Below are 13,097 nucleotides of genomic sequence, written 5' to 3'. Positions count from 1 at the left end.
AACTCCTAACCTTACATGAACATGTAATTCTACCAGGGTGTTGCTTACATACAGTCACTCAATGTGTATTTATAGTTACACATTTCCATAAAACCCACTTCAACTTCCCAGATTCATTCCTTATTTTTATCTATCACTACACTCGAGCCAGATGTCTTCTTTTTGTCTTCCAACCATCCTCACATGAAAAGCAGCCTGTTCATGTGACTGGTTTCTCGGCTAAAACTTCACAGGCAGGGTAGTAATGGAATTACCCTTTTGGTATCAAGCCCAAAGCTTTGCAGAGGCAGGCAGGAAGAGTGTCCCAGGAATAGCCCTGAGCACGGGACAGGATCTTCTTTGCCAAGGGTTGGGGCTCAGGCCTGGCAACACTTTCTCCATCAGGTTCCTCTGTGTGACCCATTAAAACTTCAAGAAACTTTGGAGTTTCCATTTAACTTGGAGTTCTTGATAAGTTTTTCGAACACATTCTCAGGGACTGAGTTGAAAGTAAACAACACCAAATCCACAGGAGGATCATTAAACTTCTGGTGCTGATGCTGTGCTGCTGAGCTGGGACAGGCTCCTGGCACAGAGGCTGCTCATGGCAACCAAGAAAAGTTTCTAAAAGACAATTATCCTGAGGAGAAATCCTCCTTCCTGGGGTATTTGAAATGTAGACTCAGAGAAAGTTTTCAGTGGCATAACAACCTTTTCTGTTCCTTTCTCATTAATTGTTAACCCTCTCTTCTTTGTTTGCTTTGCTTTTAACAGTATAGAACATCAGTCACTTATATGAAATACTAGCTTTTGCACTTATGCCTATTGATATCTATGCCGATGAAATATTAATTTTTGAATAGAATATGTTTCACCAGCAAATAAAGACATTGAACTGAATAATAGAACTAATCTGTCTCTAGGTCCCACTGCTGCTTTAGGAAATTTTCTTCTTCGGCTAACACTTCACAGGCAGGGTAGAAATGGAATTACCCTTTTGGTATCAAGCTCAAAGCTTTGCAGAGGCAGGCAGGACACAGAGCTGTCAGCAAAGGAAGGGGCCAGCGAGGTGGGGCAGCCGGGGGATGACGACAGCCTGCAGGGACAGAGGCGCAGGGCATGGACACCGTAGGACAGCCTGGGCTGGAGAGGGCACAGGGATGGGCAGCAGCTGAAAGGCCCTGACACAGCCAACTCCTGCAGCACTTGGGCCATGGCTGCTGGCCCTGGGCCTGAGCCATGAGCAGGAGACAAGTGACCCTGGCAGGCCTGGGGCCTCATTGCCTCCTTGTCCCTGCTCAGCAGCCTGGCAGGGGCCGCCCCATGGTGCTGCCCTTGGCATTGCACATCCCCACATCCCAGTGTCCCGGGAAGAGCCCTGAGCACTGAGGGAGGGACAGGATCTGCCTTGGCAGGGGCTGGGGCTCAGGCCTTGACCATTTGAATTCTTGAAGCACATGCAGGTTTGCTCAGCATCAGAGACACCTTTGCCTTGTTTGTCCCCACCTGTCATCACTGCCTGCAGTGTTCTGCTCTAACTGGAACATGAGGACACTTTCTCACTTATGCCCCACAATGGGACCCATTAAAACTTTAAGAAACTTTGGAGTTTCATTCTCATTTGAAGTTCTTGAAAAGTTTTTTGAAGACACTCTCAGGGACTGAGACTGATGTAAACAACACCAAAGCCCCATGAGACTCATTAAAGTCCTGCTGCTGTGTCTGTGCTGCTGAGCTGGGCTGGGCTCCTGGCAGAGGCAGCTCCTGCTCACCAAGAAGAGCTTCAAAAAGACATTTCTCGTGAGGAGCAGCTCCTCTCCCAGCCCAGCAGGGCTGAGGGCATTGCCTGCAGATACATGAGAGCAGTGAAGCAGACAGAAGCTTAAAGGAGCTGGAAGGACAATTCTGAGATTATTCACAGAGAAATCTTCACACCTTTTGAAAATTCTCAGCTTCTTCATGGAGAAATCATCACCACTCCTGACACAGTAAGTCTCTGGCTGCAGGGATCTCCTCAAGCTGACCCAGGACAGGACTGACATGACTGTAAGGATGGCTCTGCTGCCCTCTCTGCTTTGGGGGAGGATGTGCTCCAGAGCAGGGCTGCCCTGGGCACCGTCAGAGGGACAGGGCAGGACGGCTCCTGCTGCCAGGGACGGCTGCAGGGGCTGAAGCTGGGGCTGCAGCCAGGGGTGCCCAGGGCTGTCGTGCAGAGCAGCTCCTGCAGCCCTGAGGGCTCTTGGCCAGGCCAGGGGATCTGCCACCTGCCAGGGGCAGCTCTCAGCCTGCCTGGGAGCTCCCCATGGATGGTGGAGGGGAGCTGTGGGTGCCAGGAGTGACTCCTGCCAGGGCAGGAGCTGCTGCTGTGGAGAGGGTGCTGTGTGGGCCAGGGCTGCTCAGAGCTCCAGCTCATGCCCAGGTCATTTCTTAGGGGACTTTTCATGAGCTCATTCAAGGAAGAAGTTTCTCGCTTGAGTCTCTGTGTTCCTGAATCTGTGCTCCCGCTCTTCCCTGGCTAAGCTTGGTGGCAATGGAAACTCATCTGTCCAGGGCAGAACAGGGAATGAGGCTCTTAAAACATGACACAATTTTCCTGGGACCCTCAGCAAGTGCCTCCAGCTCCCCAGCCTCCAGATCCATCCAGCATCCCCTTTCCATGGTGCCCAGGCCTGGGGGAGCTGTTCTTTAATCCCTGCAGCCCCGAGCAGCTGCAGGGCAGAGCTGGCCCAGGGGCTGGGCTGGGCTCTGGCAGCACTGGCAGGGAAGGAGCCCGGGGCCACAGGAACAGCTCGGGCTGGGACAGCTGCAGCAGCAGAGGCGTGGGCAGGGAGGGAGGGAGGCAGTGCTGAGGGAAGCCCTGCTGCAGGGGAGATGTGGCACCTGCCGGCCCTGCCCTGCAGGGCACACACTGCCCTGAGCAGCACAGCTCTTGTGTCCCCTCGCAGCCAGCACAGCCCTCAGCCCGGGGGCTCGGGGCCCTCAGTCCCCTCCTGGGCCAGCAGAGCAGCCCCAGAGATGAAGGGCATCTCTCCTGCCATGTGCCCATTCCCTGCTGACCAGGGCCTGAGGGCCACTGTCCTGCACTGCTGCTGCCTGGCAGGGGCTGTGCAGGGCTGGGCAGGGAAAGGCTTTTCCTCAGGGCCTGGCTCTCTCTCTCCTTGCCTTGCCCAGGTGCTCCTGGCATTGCTGACGGGCTCTCTGGGAATGGCAGTTCCAGCTGCAGGCTCAGGCCCAGCCCTTGGGCTCCTCCTGTGCAGGCTGAGCACAGCAATGGGGTGTCCCAGCTCCCTCTGCCCTGGGGAGCTCTGGGCAGGGCAGGCTGGGAATGAGCTGACTCTCCCTGACTTTGGGAAAGGCAGGAGCCACTTTGTGTGCCAGGGATCCCTCTGCTCTCAGCAGTGTCTCCTGGCTTTTCAGGATAACAAAGGAGTGGAGGTCAGAAAGGTGCAAATCCAGGGCAGCTGGGAACAGGAGAGAGGGACAGAGCAGCTCCCCTCAGTCTGCACTAAGGCTCAGAAAATCCTCCTGCCTCACTGGACTCTCTGTTCTCCCCAGGTGCAGCAGAATCTCTTGTTCTGCCTTCTGCAATCCCCATCCCTTCACCCTGGCAGCTCCTGTGCTTTAGGAGGAGATTCTTTGTCCAAGTTCAACCACCAGGACTGGCCCCTGCCCTCACTGTTCCCCTGCACTGACTGGGGGTCAGGGCTGAATCCCAGGTGTCCTGCAGGACCAGGTCTGACTCCTCACTGAACATTGGCCAGCAGCAATCAGGGCTACAGCAACCATGATGAAGGAAGTTCTCCTAGACACAGACAAGGGGGGGCAGTGCTTAGTGGCAGGGAATGGTCTGTGAGAGAGGGCTTTGACTCTTCTAAGAGAAATCTCTCCTCAGCTGTCATGGTTTTTTCTCCTGCAAAAGATTCCAGTGTCTGGAGAAAGCAAATGTCCAACAGCAGCTCCATCAGCCACTTCCTCCTGCTGCCATTGGCAGACACGCGGCAGCTGCAGCTCCTGCACTTCTGCCTCTTCCTGGGCATCTCCCTGGCTGCCCTCCTGGCCAACGGCCTCATCATCAGCGCCGTAGCCTGCAGCCACCTCCTGCACACGCCCATGTTCTTCTTCCTGCTCAACCTGGCCCTCACCGACCTGGGCTCCATCCTCACCACTGTCCCCAAAGCCATGCACAATTCCCTCTGGGACACCAGGAACATCTCCTACTCAGCATGTGCTGCACAGGTATTTCTGTTTGTATTTTTCATTTCAGCAGAGGTTCCCCTTCTGACCATCATGTGCTACGACCGCTACGTGTCCATCTGCAAACCCCTGCACTACGGGACCCTCCTGGGCAGCAGAGCTTGTGCCCACATGGCAGCAGCTGCCTGGGCCAGTAGCTTTCTCTATGCTCTGCTGCACACAGCCAATACATTTTCCCTGCCCCTGTGTAAGGGCAATGCCCTGGGTCAGTTCTTCTGTGAAATCCCACACATCCTCAAGCTCTCCTGCTCACACTCCAAACTCAGGGAGCTTGGGATTCTTGTGGTTGGTACCATTTTAGCTTTTGGCTGTTTTTTGTTCATTGTTTTATCCTATGTGCAGATCTTCAGGGCCGTGCTGAGGATCCCCTCTGAGCAGGGACGGCACAAAGCCTTTTCCACCTGCCTCCCTCACCTGGCTGTGCTCTCCCTGTTCCTCAGCACTGGCTTTTTTGCCTACCTGAAGCCCCCCTCCATCTCCTCCCCATCCCTGGATCTGGCCATGTCAGTTCTGTACTCGGTGGTGCCTCCAGCCCTGAACCCCCTCATCTATAGCCTGAGGAACCAGGAGCTCAAGGCTGCAGTGTGGAGACTGATCACTGGACATTTTCAGAAACATTAAACTGCTGGCCAATTTCTGCACATAACTTGTAATAAAAGTCATCTTTGATGGAGCTTGTTAGTTTGGTGGTCAGGAGTTTTTTCTCTATTTTACTTTTCAATGATGTTCACAAAGCAAGGACACTGTTTTTTCCCTTTGCGATTTTGTTTCTCTCCATATTTGCTATGGCCACACACTGTGTCACTGAGAAGCTGTGTTCTCAGTAGCTATTAATGAACTAAAGGATCTCCCAGGAGAGATTTCTCAATAGATGCCCCTTTTGTTCCCCTCTCTGGAGCTGCAGCAGCAATGTCTGTGTGCAGAGCTGGGGCAGATCAGTGCTGGCACAGCAGCTGTGCCCAGCAGCAGCAGCACTTGGTGTTGCCAGTGCTGCTCCCGTGGCCCTGCCCCGCTGCCCTCCTGGCCCTGGTGTTGCTGTAGGGCCTGAGTGCTCTCGGGGCCGGGCACAGTGCTGGGGGTGGCAGTGCCGGGGCTGCAGCAGGGACAGGCCATGGGCACTGCTGGGGCAGCGCTGACGCCTCAGGCCAGGGCCTGGGGGCTCCAGGCTCCTTGCCCAGGCTCTCTCCAGAACACGCCCAGGCCAATGCTCAGCAGAGAAAAGCCCCGTGAGCAGCCCCAGGGTGGCCGTGGGCAGGCTGGGGGCAAACAGCATCACACCATGGGAACATGCCTTGGGGAGCAGGATCATCCTCCAAGTGCTGCAGGAATTGTCTGCAGGCTCCTGCAGTGCCTGGTGCTGTTCCCTTGCCAGAGGCACCACAGGCCAGGGGGGCACATCTGGGCTGCTGTGTCTGGCTGTGGGGCTCCCTGTTCTGGGCAATGAGGAGGGGCTGCAGAGGCTCTGCAGGACTGACAGGATGGGCTTTGGGGCTGTGAGGAGAAGCTGAGGGACCTGGGCTGCTGGACCTTCTGAAGAAGCGGCCCAGGGCTCATCCTGCAACTGCTCCAAGGGTGGTTTCAGAGAATCACAGAATCAGCAAGGTTGGGGAATATCTTGGAGATCATCAAGTCAAACCTGTGCCCTGACACCACCTTGTGTCCCCTGAGCCTTCTCTTCTCCAGGAGAAACAACCCCAGCTCCCTCAGCTGCTCCTCTCAGGACCTGTGTTCCAGACCCTCACCAGCCTTGTTGCCCTTCTCTGGACACGCTCCAAACCCTCCATGTCCTTCCTAAACTGGGGGTCCAGAACTGCATGCAGTACTCAAGGTGCTGCCTCACCGGTGCTGAGCACAGGGGAAGAATCACTGCCCTGCTCCTGCTGGCCACACCATTCCTGATCCAGGCCAGGTGCCATTGGCCTTCTTGGCCACCTGGGCACACTGCTGGCTCATGTCCAGCCTGCTGTCCATCAGTGCCCCAGGTCCCTTTCTGCCTGGATGCTCTCCAGCCACTCTGTCCCCAGCCTGTAGCACTGCAGGGGTTGTTGTGGCCAAAGTGCAGGTCCTGGTCCTTGGTCTTTTTAAACCTCACACTGTTGGATTTGGGTCCTGGATCCAGCCTGTCCAGGTCCCTCTGCAGAGCCCTCCTACCCTTCAGCAGATCCACACTCACACCCAGCTTGGTGTCATCTGCAAATTTGCTGATGGTGGACTCAGTCCCCTCATCCAGATCATCAATGCAGATACTGAAATCCACGCTGCTGGGTCTGATCCCTCGGCCATCCTGTGGGTGCTGTGTGATGGCTCTCAAGGTGATCTGTTCCAGAACCTTGCTGGGCACCGAGGTCAGGCTGACAGGCCTGGAGTTCCCCAGATCCTCCTTCCAGCCCTTCTTGGGGATGGGCTCACACTGGCACCTCCAGCCCTCTGGGACCTCCCTGCAGGGCCAGGACTGATGAGAAATGATGGAGAGCAGCTTGGTGAGCTCATCCACCAGCTGCCTCATCCCCCTAGGATGGATCCCATCTGGTCCCAGAGACACCTGTGAGCATCTGAGTGGCTCAGCAGGTCACCAGCTGCTTCCTCCTGGATGACAGGGGGGCTGTTCTGCTCCCTGTGCCCATCTACCAGCTCAGGAGAACACGTGTCATGAGCACAACCTGTCTGATTGTTGAAAAATGAGGCAAACAAGGTGTTAAGCAGCTCAGCCTTTTCCTTATCTCTATTACTATATTCCTCACAGCATCGAATAAAGACTAAATGTTTTCCTTATCCCACATTTTGCTATAAATTTATTTGTGGAAGCATTTTAATTTTTCAGAAAACTGGCCAGGTTAAATTTTAACTATCTTTCACCTCTCTAATTTTCTTTCCCCATGACCTATCAACATCCTTAAACATTTCCTGAATTGCCTGACCTTCTATCCTAGGTGTTGCACCTTTTTTTTTTTTTTTTTTTTCCTGAGTTCCCACAAAAGTTTCATGGGCAGCCAGGCAAGTCATTTTCCTCACTGGCTCATCTTTTGGCACACCAGGACAGGATGCTCCTCTCCCCTTAAGATTCCTTTTCTGAAGTGTGTCCATTCTTCCTGGACTCTCCTGTTTTTAAGGGCTTTTTCCCTTAAAAAAATCAGTACCTGATTCAGTACTCCCCAAATCTGCATCCTATAGAGGCCAAAGTCTGCAGTCCATAATTTCAGTGTAGATGTTTTGTTGATGCCTTTCCTTCTTTCCCAGATTTATGGAAAGTTGATTATTTCATGGTCACAATACCCCAGGCAGCCTCAGTCCATCACATCTCCCACCAGCCCTTTCCTGTTTGTGGACAGCAGCAGACAGAGCTTTCCTTGGCAGTGGGAATGTTACCAAAAATTTGGTAAAATACAAAACTCCTTAACACCAATGTAGCATTTAGAAGCAGCGTTCTTTATTTGGCTGGGTGCACGGGGGAACAGCTCCTCCCAAAGCCGTGCATGCTGAGTACAGGAAAGGTTCTGTTTATATTCTGTATTTTGCATTCATATCCATTGATGGTCCTGGACTAATCATACCTATGATAATCATTTCCCAGAAAATCATTTACATATTTCCCTCCCCTTTTGCAAGCACTCTTCTGTCCTGAGGGTCTCTCTGGTGGTCCCTGGTGCTCACAGACCCCAATGTTCCAGTCGGCCTGGCTGAGCTGGCAGGACACTGAGGCTGGTGAATTTCCAGTTCCCCTTCTTACACAATAGGCATTGTGTGGTTTCCATGGGCCAGTGGTTTTGGAGAATGAGCATTGTGTTAGCTCACCAGGTGTAGACCATTTATCATCAGGTAACATGAGGTCACAGAGTGGGCTATGACATCACAGAGTGGGCTATGTGAGGTCATCAAGCAGCTCCGACATCACAGGTCAGCTCTGTGACATCACAGAGCCATCTGTGACATCACAGGGAAGAGGTATGACATCATAGAGCTGGCTGTGACGTTACTGGGTGGCTGTGTGACATCACAGCAGGGCTGTGTGAGGTCACTGTGTTGATCATTCCATCCCAGACCCCCCTTACAGTTTCCCCCATGAAGTCCAATGCTGTTCATGCCGAGCAGGGTCCCCTGTCCACTGGTATCCCCCTGGTGCACCTGGAGCCACAGCCTCCACCAAGGATGTTCCACAAATCAACCCCAGAGCCTGACACGGGGACAAGGGGCTGGGCTGTGTGACCAGGACATTAAGGACGTGCATGATCCAGATCACTGTGGCCTGAGTTGGGTTCCCCAGGGCAGGAAAGATGTCTGGCAGCTGCAGCAGGGTTAGGGAAGGGCTCCAAGGTGGGGCTGGAGCCCTTTGGCTGTGAGCAGAGGCTGAGGGAGCTGGGCTTGTCCAGCCCAGAGCAGGGAAGGCTGAGGGGCTCCTCATGCCAGCCTGGCAGTGCCACCGAGGAGGTGATGGAGAGCACAGAGCCAGGCTCTTCACCAGGGGCCTGGTGGGAGACAAAAGACAATGAGTATAGGGTGAAAGAGGGGAGCTTCAGCCAGGACAGGAGGAAACCTTTGTTCCCATGGGCTCAGCCAGGTGCTGAGATGCTGCCCCCTCCCTGTCCTTTGGGATTTTCCAATCCAGACCAAATCAAGCCTTGAACCACTTGGTCTGGCCCAGTTTCTGACAGCTTGGGCTGCTGACTTGCTGAGGTCCTTTCCAATTCAGCTCTCTAACGATCCTGGGACAGTGCTGCTCCCTGTTTTACACTGGAGCACAGCAGATGGGACAGGAGCCCTGCAGGGCTGTACAGGACCTGCTGCTTGCGAGGTGCACAAGCACGTCTTCATTAGCTGGGTCATTTGAGCACTTTTAAGAAATGCCAAAGTTTTCCCATCAGGAGAGACCAGGAATTTCCTGGAATTGTATGATGGCAGGAGAAGGAATCCTCTGTTTGTGTCACTGGCTGGACTTCTGTTTTTCATGGGGCTGTGCCTTCCCTTGGTTTTGTTGGCTGACAATAAATGAACATCCCTCTGTGTCTCAGGCAGCTCCTTCTGCAAGGAAAGCAGGTGGGAGTTGGTGCCAAGGAGCTGAAAGCTGCAGCTGCAGCCTGGAGTGGAGGAAGCTCAGATTTGCACAAGGCTGCTCTGAGTCCCTGGGGCTGGATGAGGGAAATGGTGGGATGGGGCTAGGGACCAAGTCTGATTGATTGTCAGCCATGAAGGGTTTTGTTTTTCATATCTATTCAGACTGCAAGAGGACGTGCTCAGAATCAATATCAACTGGAGATTTGTGATACCAATCTATAAACAGGAAAACAAAACTAAACAGGAGAAAAAAATCTCCCTGCATTTTTCAAAGACATAGTGTATTCTCTTTGAACACACTTCTATAATCTGTCTAAGTAACCACATAAGAATTGAAGAGTTGAAATTAAATTATTCCCAGAGGCTTGTCTTTTTTAGGTGTTTTGAAACATTAATGAGCCTTTGGCACTGAATTCCTGAACTGAAGAGCGGAAGACTGAACAAGTCTCTGGAGAACTAAAATTCATCAGGGAACCTCCAAGCTGCTGAGTATCCATCCTCAGCAGAGCAAAGGAATCTATTCTAAATAGATTCTAATAGATTGCTCAGCAAAGCAATCTATTTAAATTGACTACATTCCAGGGGTTTCCACCTGCTAAAGGACTATAAGCTCACGTGCAGGCACAGGGGCTCCATGGTGGCATCTGAGGGGTCTCTGGGCTCCTGAAGATGTTTGGCCACACTCATTCACAGGGGCTCCATGGTGGCATCCCAGGGGTCCTTAATCTTCCTAAGGGTCATGAGGTGACAGTCACAGGGCTGCACAGTGACAACAGAGGTGTCTGTACACTGCCAAGGAGCCAATTTGTCCCAGGCAGTGGCAGGAGTCCAGTGATGACATCCCTGTGCTCCTAAAGAACTGCGAGGTCACAGACACTCACAGGGTTCCATGGGGACATCCCAGGAGTCTCCAGGCTGCCAAAGAGCTGGGGATGTCACAGACACTCACAGGGGTTCCTGTCATGGGCAGAGTGGCAGCTTCAGGCAAAGTTTATTAAAGAAGCTCCTGTTGGGTCATGAGGTACAGAAAGGACCCCCAACACCCCAATCATACCCCCAGGCTCCCCCAAACCAGGACCCCCAGGCTTTGTAAACTCCTCCTGTGAGAGGATCCTGGGAGTGCCTGGATCCAATCCCAGCCCCAGACTTTGTCAAGGATTTCTGTGTAAAGGATTATACAGGTGGAATTGAAATTTGTACAACTTTGTCCAACAGCATTCAGGATGGCAAACCAGAAGTATTTGTGCACATATAGATATGACTGATTATGATCATGATTAGACAGAAAGGTCTTAATCAGAATTACCCACTCCATAGGGTAGGAGCTGTAACACCTATTTTAATAGAGTGCTCTAGGAAGCAATTTTGAAGCAATTCTATTAAAGCAAAACCAGTTATTAAGTAGAGATGGGTGTCATCCCCCCAGACTATTGGCAAATCTCTTTAGTTCAGCCTCAGGCAGTGACCTCGAGGGGTGTCTCCACTCCAGGGAGGAATCTCCATACCCCACCAAGAAGGGAAATGTCAGGAAATGCTGCAGTTAAAATTTGGGACAGGGCTTTTCTTGTCTGTAGTGCTGCCCTGTCAGTCAGATGGGCCCAGGCTGTGCCACCTCAGCAGCTCTGCAGAAGCTCTCAGTGGTGTCACTTTGTTGTTCCTTTCTCTGGGCATTTTTCCAGCTCTGCCACAGCTTCAGCTTCCTCTCAGGATGTTGAACTTGGGGATGGAGGATTCAGGCTGCTTTCAGCATTATTCACCCCAAAAGCAGCACAACCCCCCTTCTTCATTCCCCACTGGGGGCTTTGCAAACAGAGCCTTGTTGGAGTTGTCTGAGCCCATTCCAGGCAGAGCCTCCTGCTCCAGCAGGAACTGCCTTTCCTGTGCCATGGCCAGGCCAGGTCCCGCTGCAGGAAAAGCCCCAGGCCAGCCCCAACACAGTGAAGGCCTCGGGCACAAGTGCAGAGTGCTGGGAGCTGTGCCAGGAGAGCCTGGGACACCAAAGGCACCTGGGCAGCAGCAGCTCCCTGCAGGCCATGGCCAGAAGCCTCCCTTGGCAACCCGGCCTGGTGGCCACCACTGCAGAGCTGCTGGGGCAGGGGCTGATTTCTGCCTGGGCTCTGCCCCAGCCCACAGAGTGTGAGCTCAGCCCTGACTCGGGCACAGCCCTTGTGCCTGGGCCCTGCAAAGCCTAAAGGTCACCTGTGCCACCCTGGTGCCCATCCCTGGATCTGACACTGTCACTTCTGTACTCGCTGGTGCCTCCAACACTGAACCCCCTCATCTACAGCCTGAGGAACCAGGAGTGTGAGGATGGCCTGAGGAATATGACCAACAATCAAGTGCCTCTTTGTTTCTGCATAGCATTCAGAATGAAACTCATTCCAGGCCCAGACTGCTTTGTGCCATGTCTCTTCTATGTAATTCTATTTGGTGTATTCCACTTTTCCTTTTTTAATATTTTTTTTTAATTTTTGATAATGTTTGCCATAAAGGGATGCCATTAGTCACAGTATTGCTACATCAGTATCTACCATGCTTGTGATAAGCAGAGACAGTAAGGAGCCATCATCACTGTGCATTTATGTAAAATGAAGTGTCCTGCTCTGCCCTGTGTGTCCAAGATGTTTCCTCAGCCCTTCTCTGTCTCTGCAGGGGCAGTGCCTGTGAGCAGAGGTGGAGGGAAGAGACTCCCAGCACAGCAGCACAGCCAGGGACAATGGCCCTGGCTCTTCCCACATCTGCTCTTCCCAACTCCAGCCTCTCCTTCCCAGCCCTGCTGTGGCTGTCAGGCCCGAGTGCTCTGGCAGCTTGGTCACTGTCCTGCTGCGTGTCCCTGCTGTGCCCACAGGCAGGGACAGGCCATGGGCACTGCTGGGACACAGCTGGGCTCCAGCACAGCAGCTCCAGCAGCAAAGGGATCTCCTGAGGGCAGGGCAGGAAGGCTTTGCTCTCCCTGCAGAGTCACTCTCAGGAACAGGCCCAAGGAACAGACTCTGAAGAGGCTCCTTGTGTTCCTTGTTCTCCCAGGGCTCAGTGGGATGAGATCAGGGTCCCAGTGTGGCCTTCAGGGCACTCAGGGCTGGGTCAGGTTCTGCTTGTTGGCGGCCAGGGCCCATCAGATGGGGAATGGTCTGTGCTGAACCTGGCTGGGCTCTGCAGCTTGTGCCAGGGCTGATGGCAGAGGAAGGTTTGTCTGGAGGGCCTTGGGAGCTGCCAGGAGAACACAGGGCACCTGCAGGGACAGTGTGTGCCAGGGATCAGCAGGGAGTGGAGCTCCCTGGGCACAGGCCTGGCCAGGGTGGGCTCAGCCCGAGATCAAGGACTGAATGTGTGCTGTGAGCCAGGAGAGCTCTGCAGCCCCAGGGGACACAGCAGGCACAGGGAAAGGAGTCTGGGCACGGACTGCTCTGACCCTCAGGGAACTTCCCCAGGAGGATGCAGGGCAGCCCCAAGGCCATGGGGCAGCCCTGGAACAAGGCAGGCACCTCTGAGCAGCCTCCATGGCCCCAGCAGAGCCTGTGTGGGAGGGGGTCAGTGCAGGGAGCAGCATCAGCTGCCTCTGTCTCCCAGCCTGAGCAGCAGAGCCCAGCAGAGGCAGCCCAGGGCCCCGGGCAGCACAGCCCCCGTGCTCTGCAGAGCAGCAGCCCCAGCTCGGGGCTGTGGGCAGCAGGGCAGGGGCTGCAGCAATGGCTGCTCAGGCCAGCACAGACGTGTTCCCCTGGGAAAGGCTCTGTGGGCAGCTGGCATGTGCCAGTGTAAGAGTCTGTCTGAAGTTCCCCTCATTTGCCTCACGATCGTCATAAGGACCCCGAGGA

The 13,097-nt window shown here is 53.9% G+C and overlaps 1 protein-coding gene across 1 annotated transcript; it reads left to right on the top strand.

Annotated features, from left to right (window-relative positions):
- The first annotated feature begins 1,885 nt into the window (after positions 1-1,885).
- On the top strand, positions 1,886-7,930 carry LOC131378786 (olfactory receptor 14A16-like). Its single transcript, XM_058424323.1, has 4 exons — positions 1,886-1,967; positions 3,899-4,215; positions 4,576-4,720; positions 7,887-7,930. Exons 2-4 carry the CDS (start codon positions 3,922-3,924, stop codon positions 7,928-7,930), a joined length of 483 nt encoding a protein of 160 aa, XP_058280306.1. The 5' UTR covers positions 1,886-1,967; positions 3,899-3,921.
- Positions 7,931-13,097: the final 5,167 nt, after the last annotated feature.

Source organism: Hirundo rustica, unplaced genomic scaffold, assembly GCF_015227805.2.
Source record: "Hirundo rustica isolate bHirRus1 unplaced genomic scaffold, bHirRus1.pri.v3 scaffold_150_arrow_ctg1, whole genome shotgun sequence".
Lineage (NCBI taxonomy): Eukaryota > Metazoa > Chordata > Aves > Passeriformes > Hirundinidae > Hirundo > Hirundo rustica.
Note: the sequence above shows the minus strand (reverse complement) of the source record. Positions and strands in the feature narration are given on the sequence as shown.

What these genes read in the sequence shown, in the direction of transcription:
- LOC131378786 (XM_058424323.1), top strand. Translation starts at nt 3,922, where the DNA reads ATGTCCAACAGCAGCTCCATCAGCCACTTCCTCCTGCTGCCATTGGCA. An exon ending in ACTCAGCATGTGCTGCACAG is followed by an intron (nt 4,216 to 4,575) that starts GTATTTCTGTTT and finishes TCCTATGTGCAG; the next exon opens with ATCTTCAGGGCCGTGCTGAG. An exon ending in CCCCTCCATCTCCTCCCCAT is followed by an intron (nt 4,721 to 7,886) that starts CCCTGGATCTGG and finishes TGGTGCTCACAG; the next exon opens with ACCCCAATGTTCCAGTCGGC.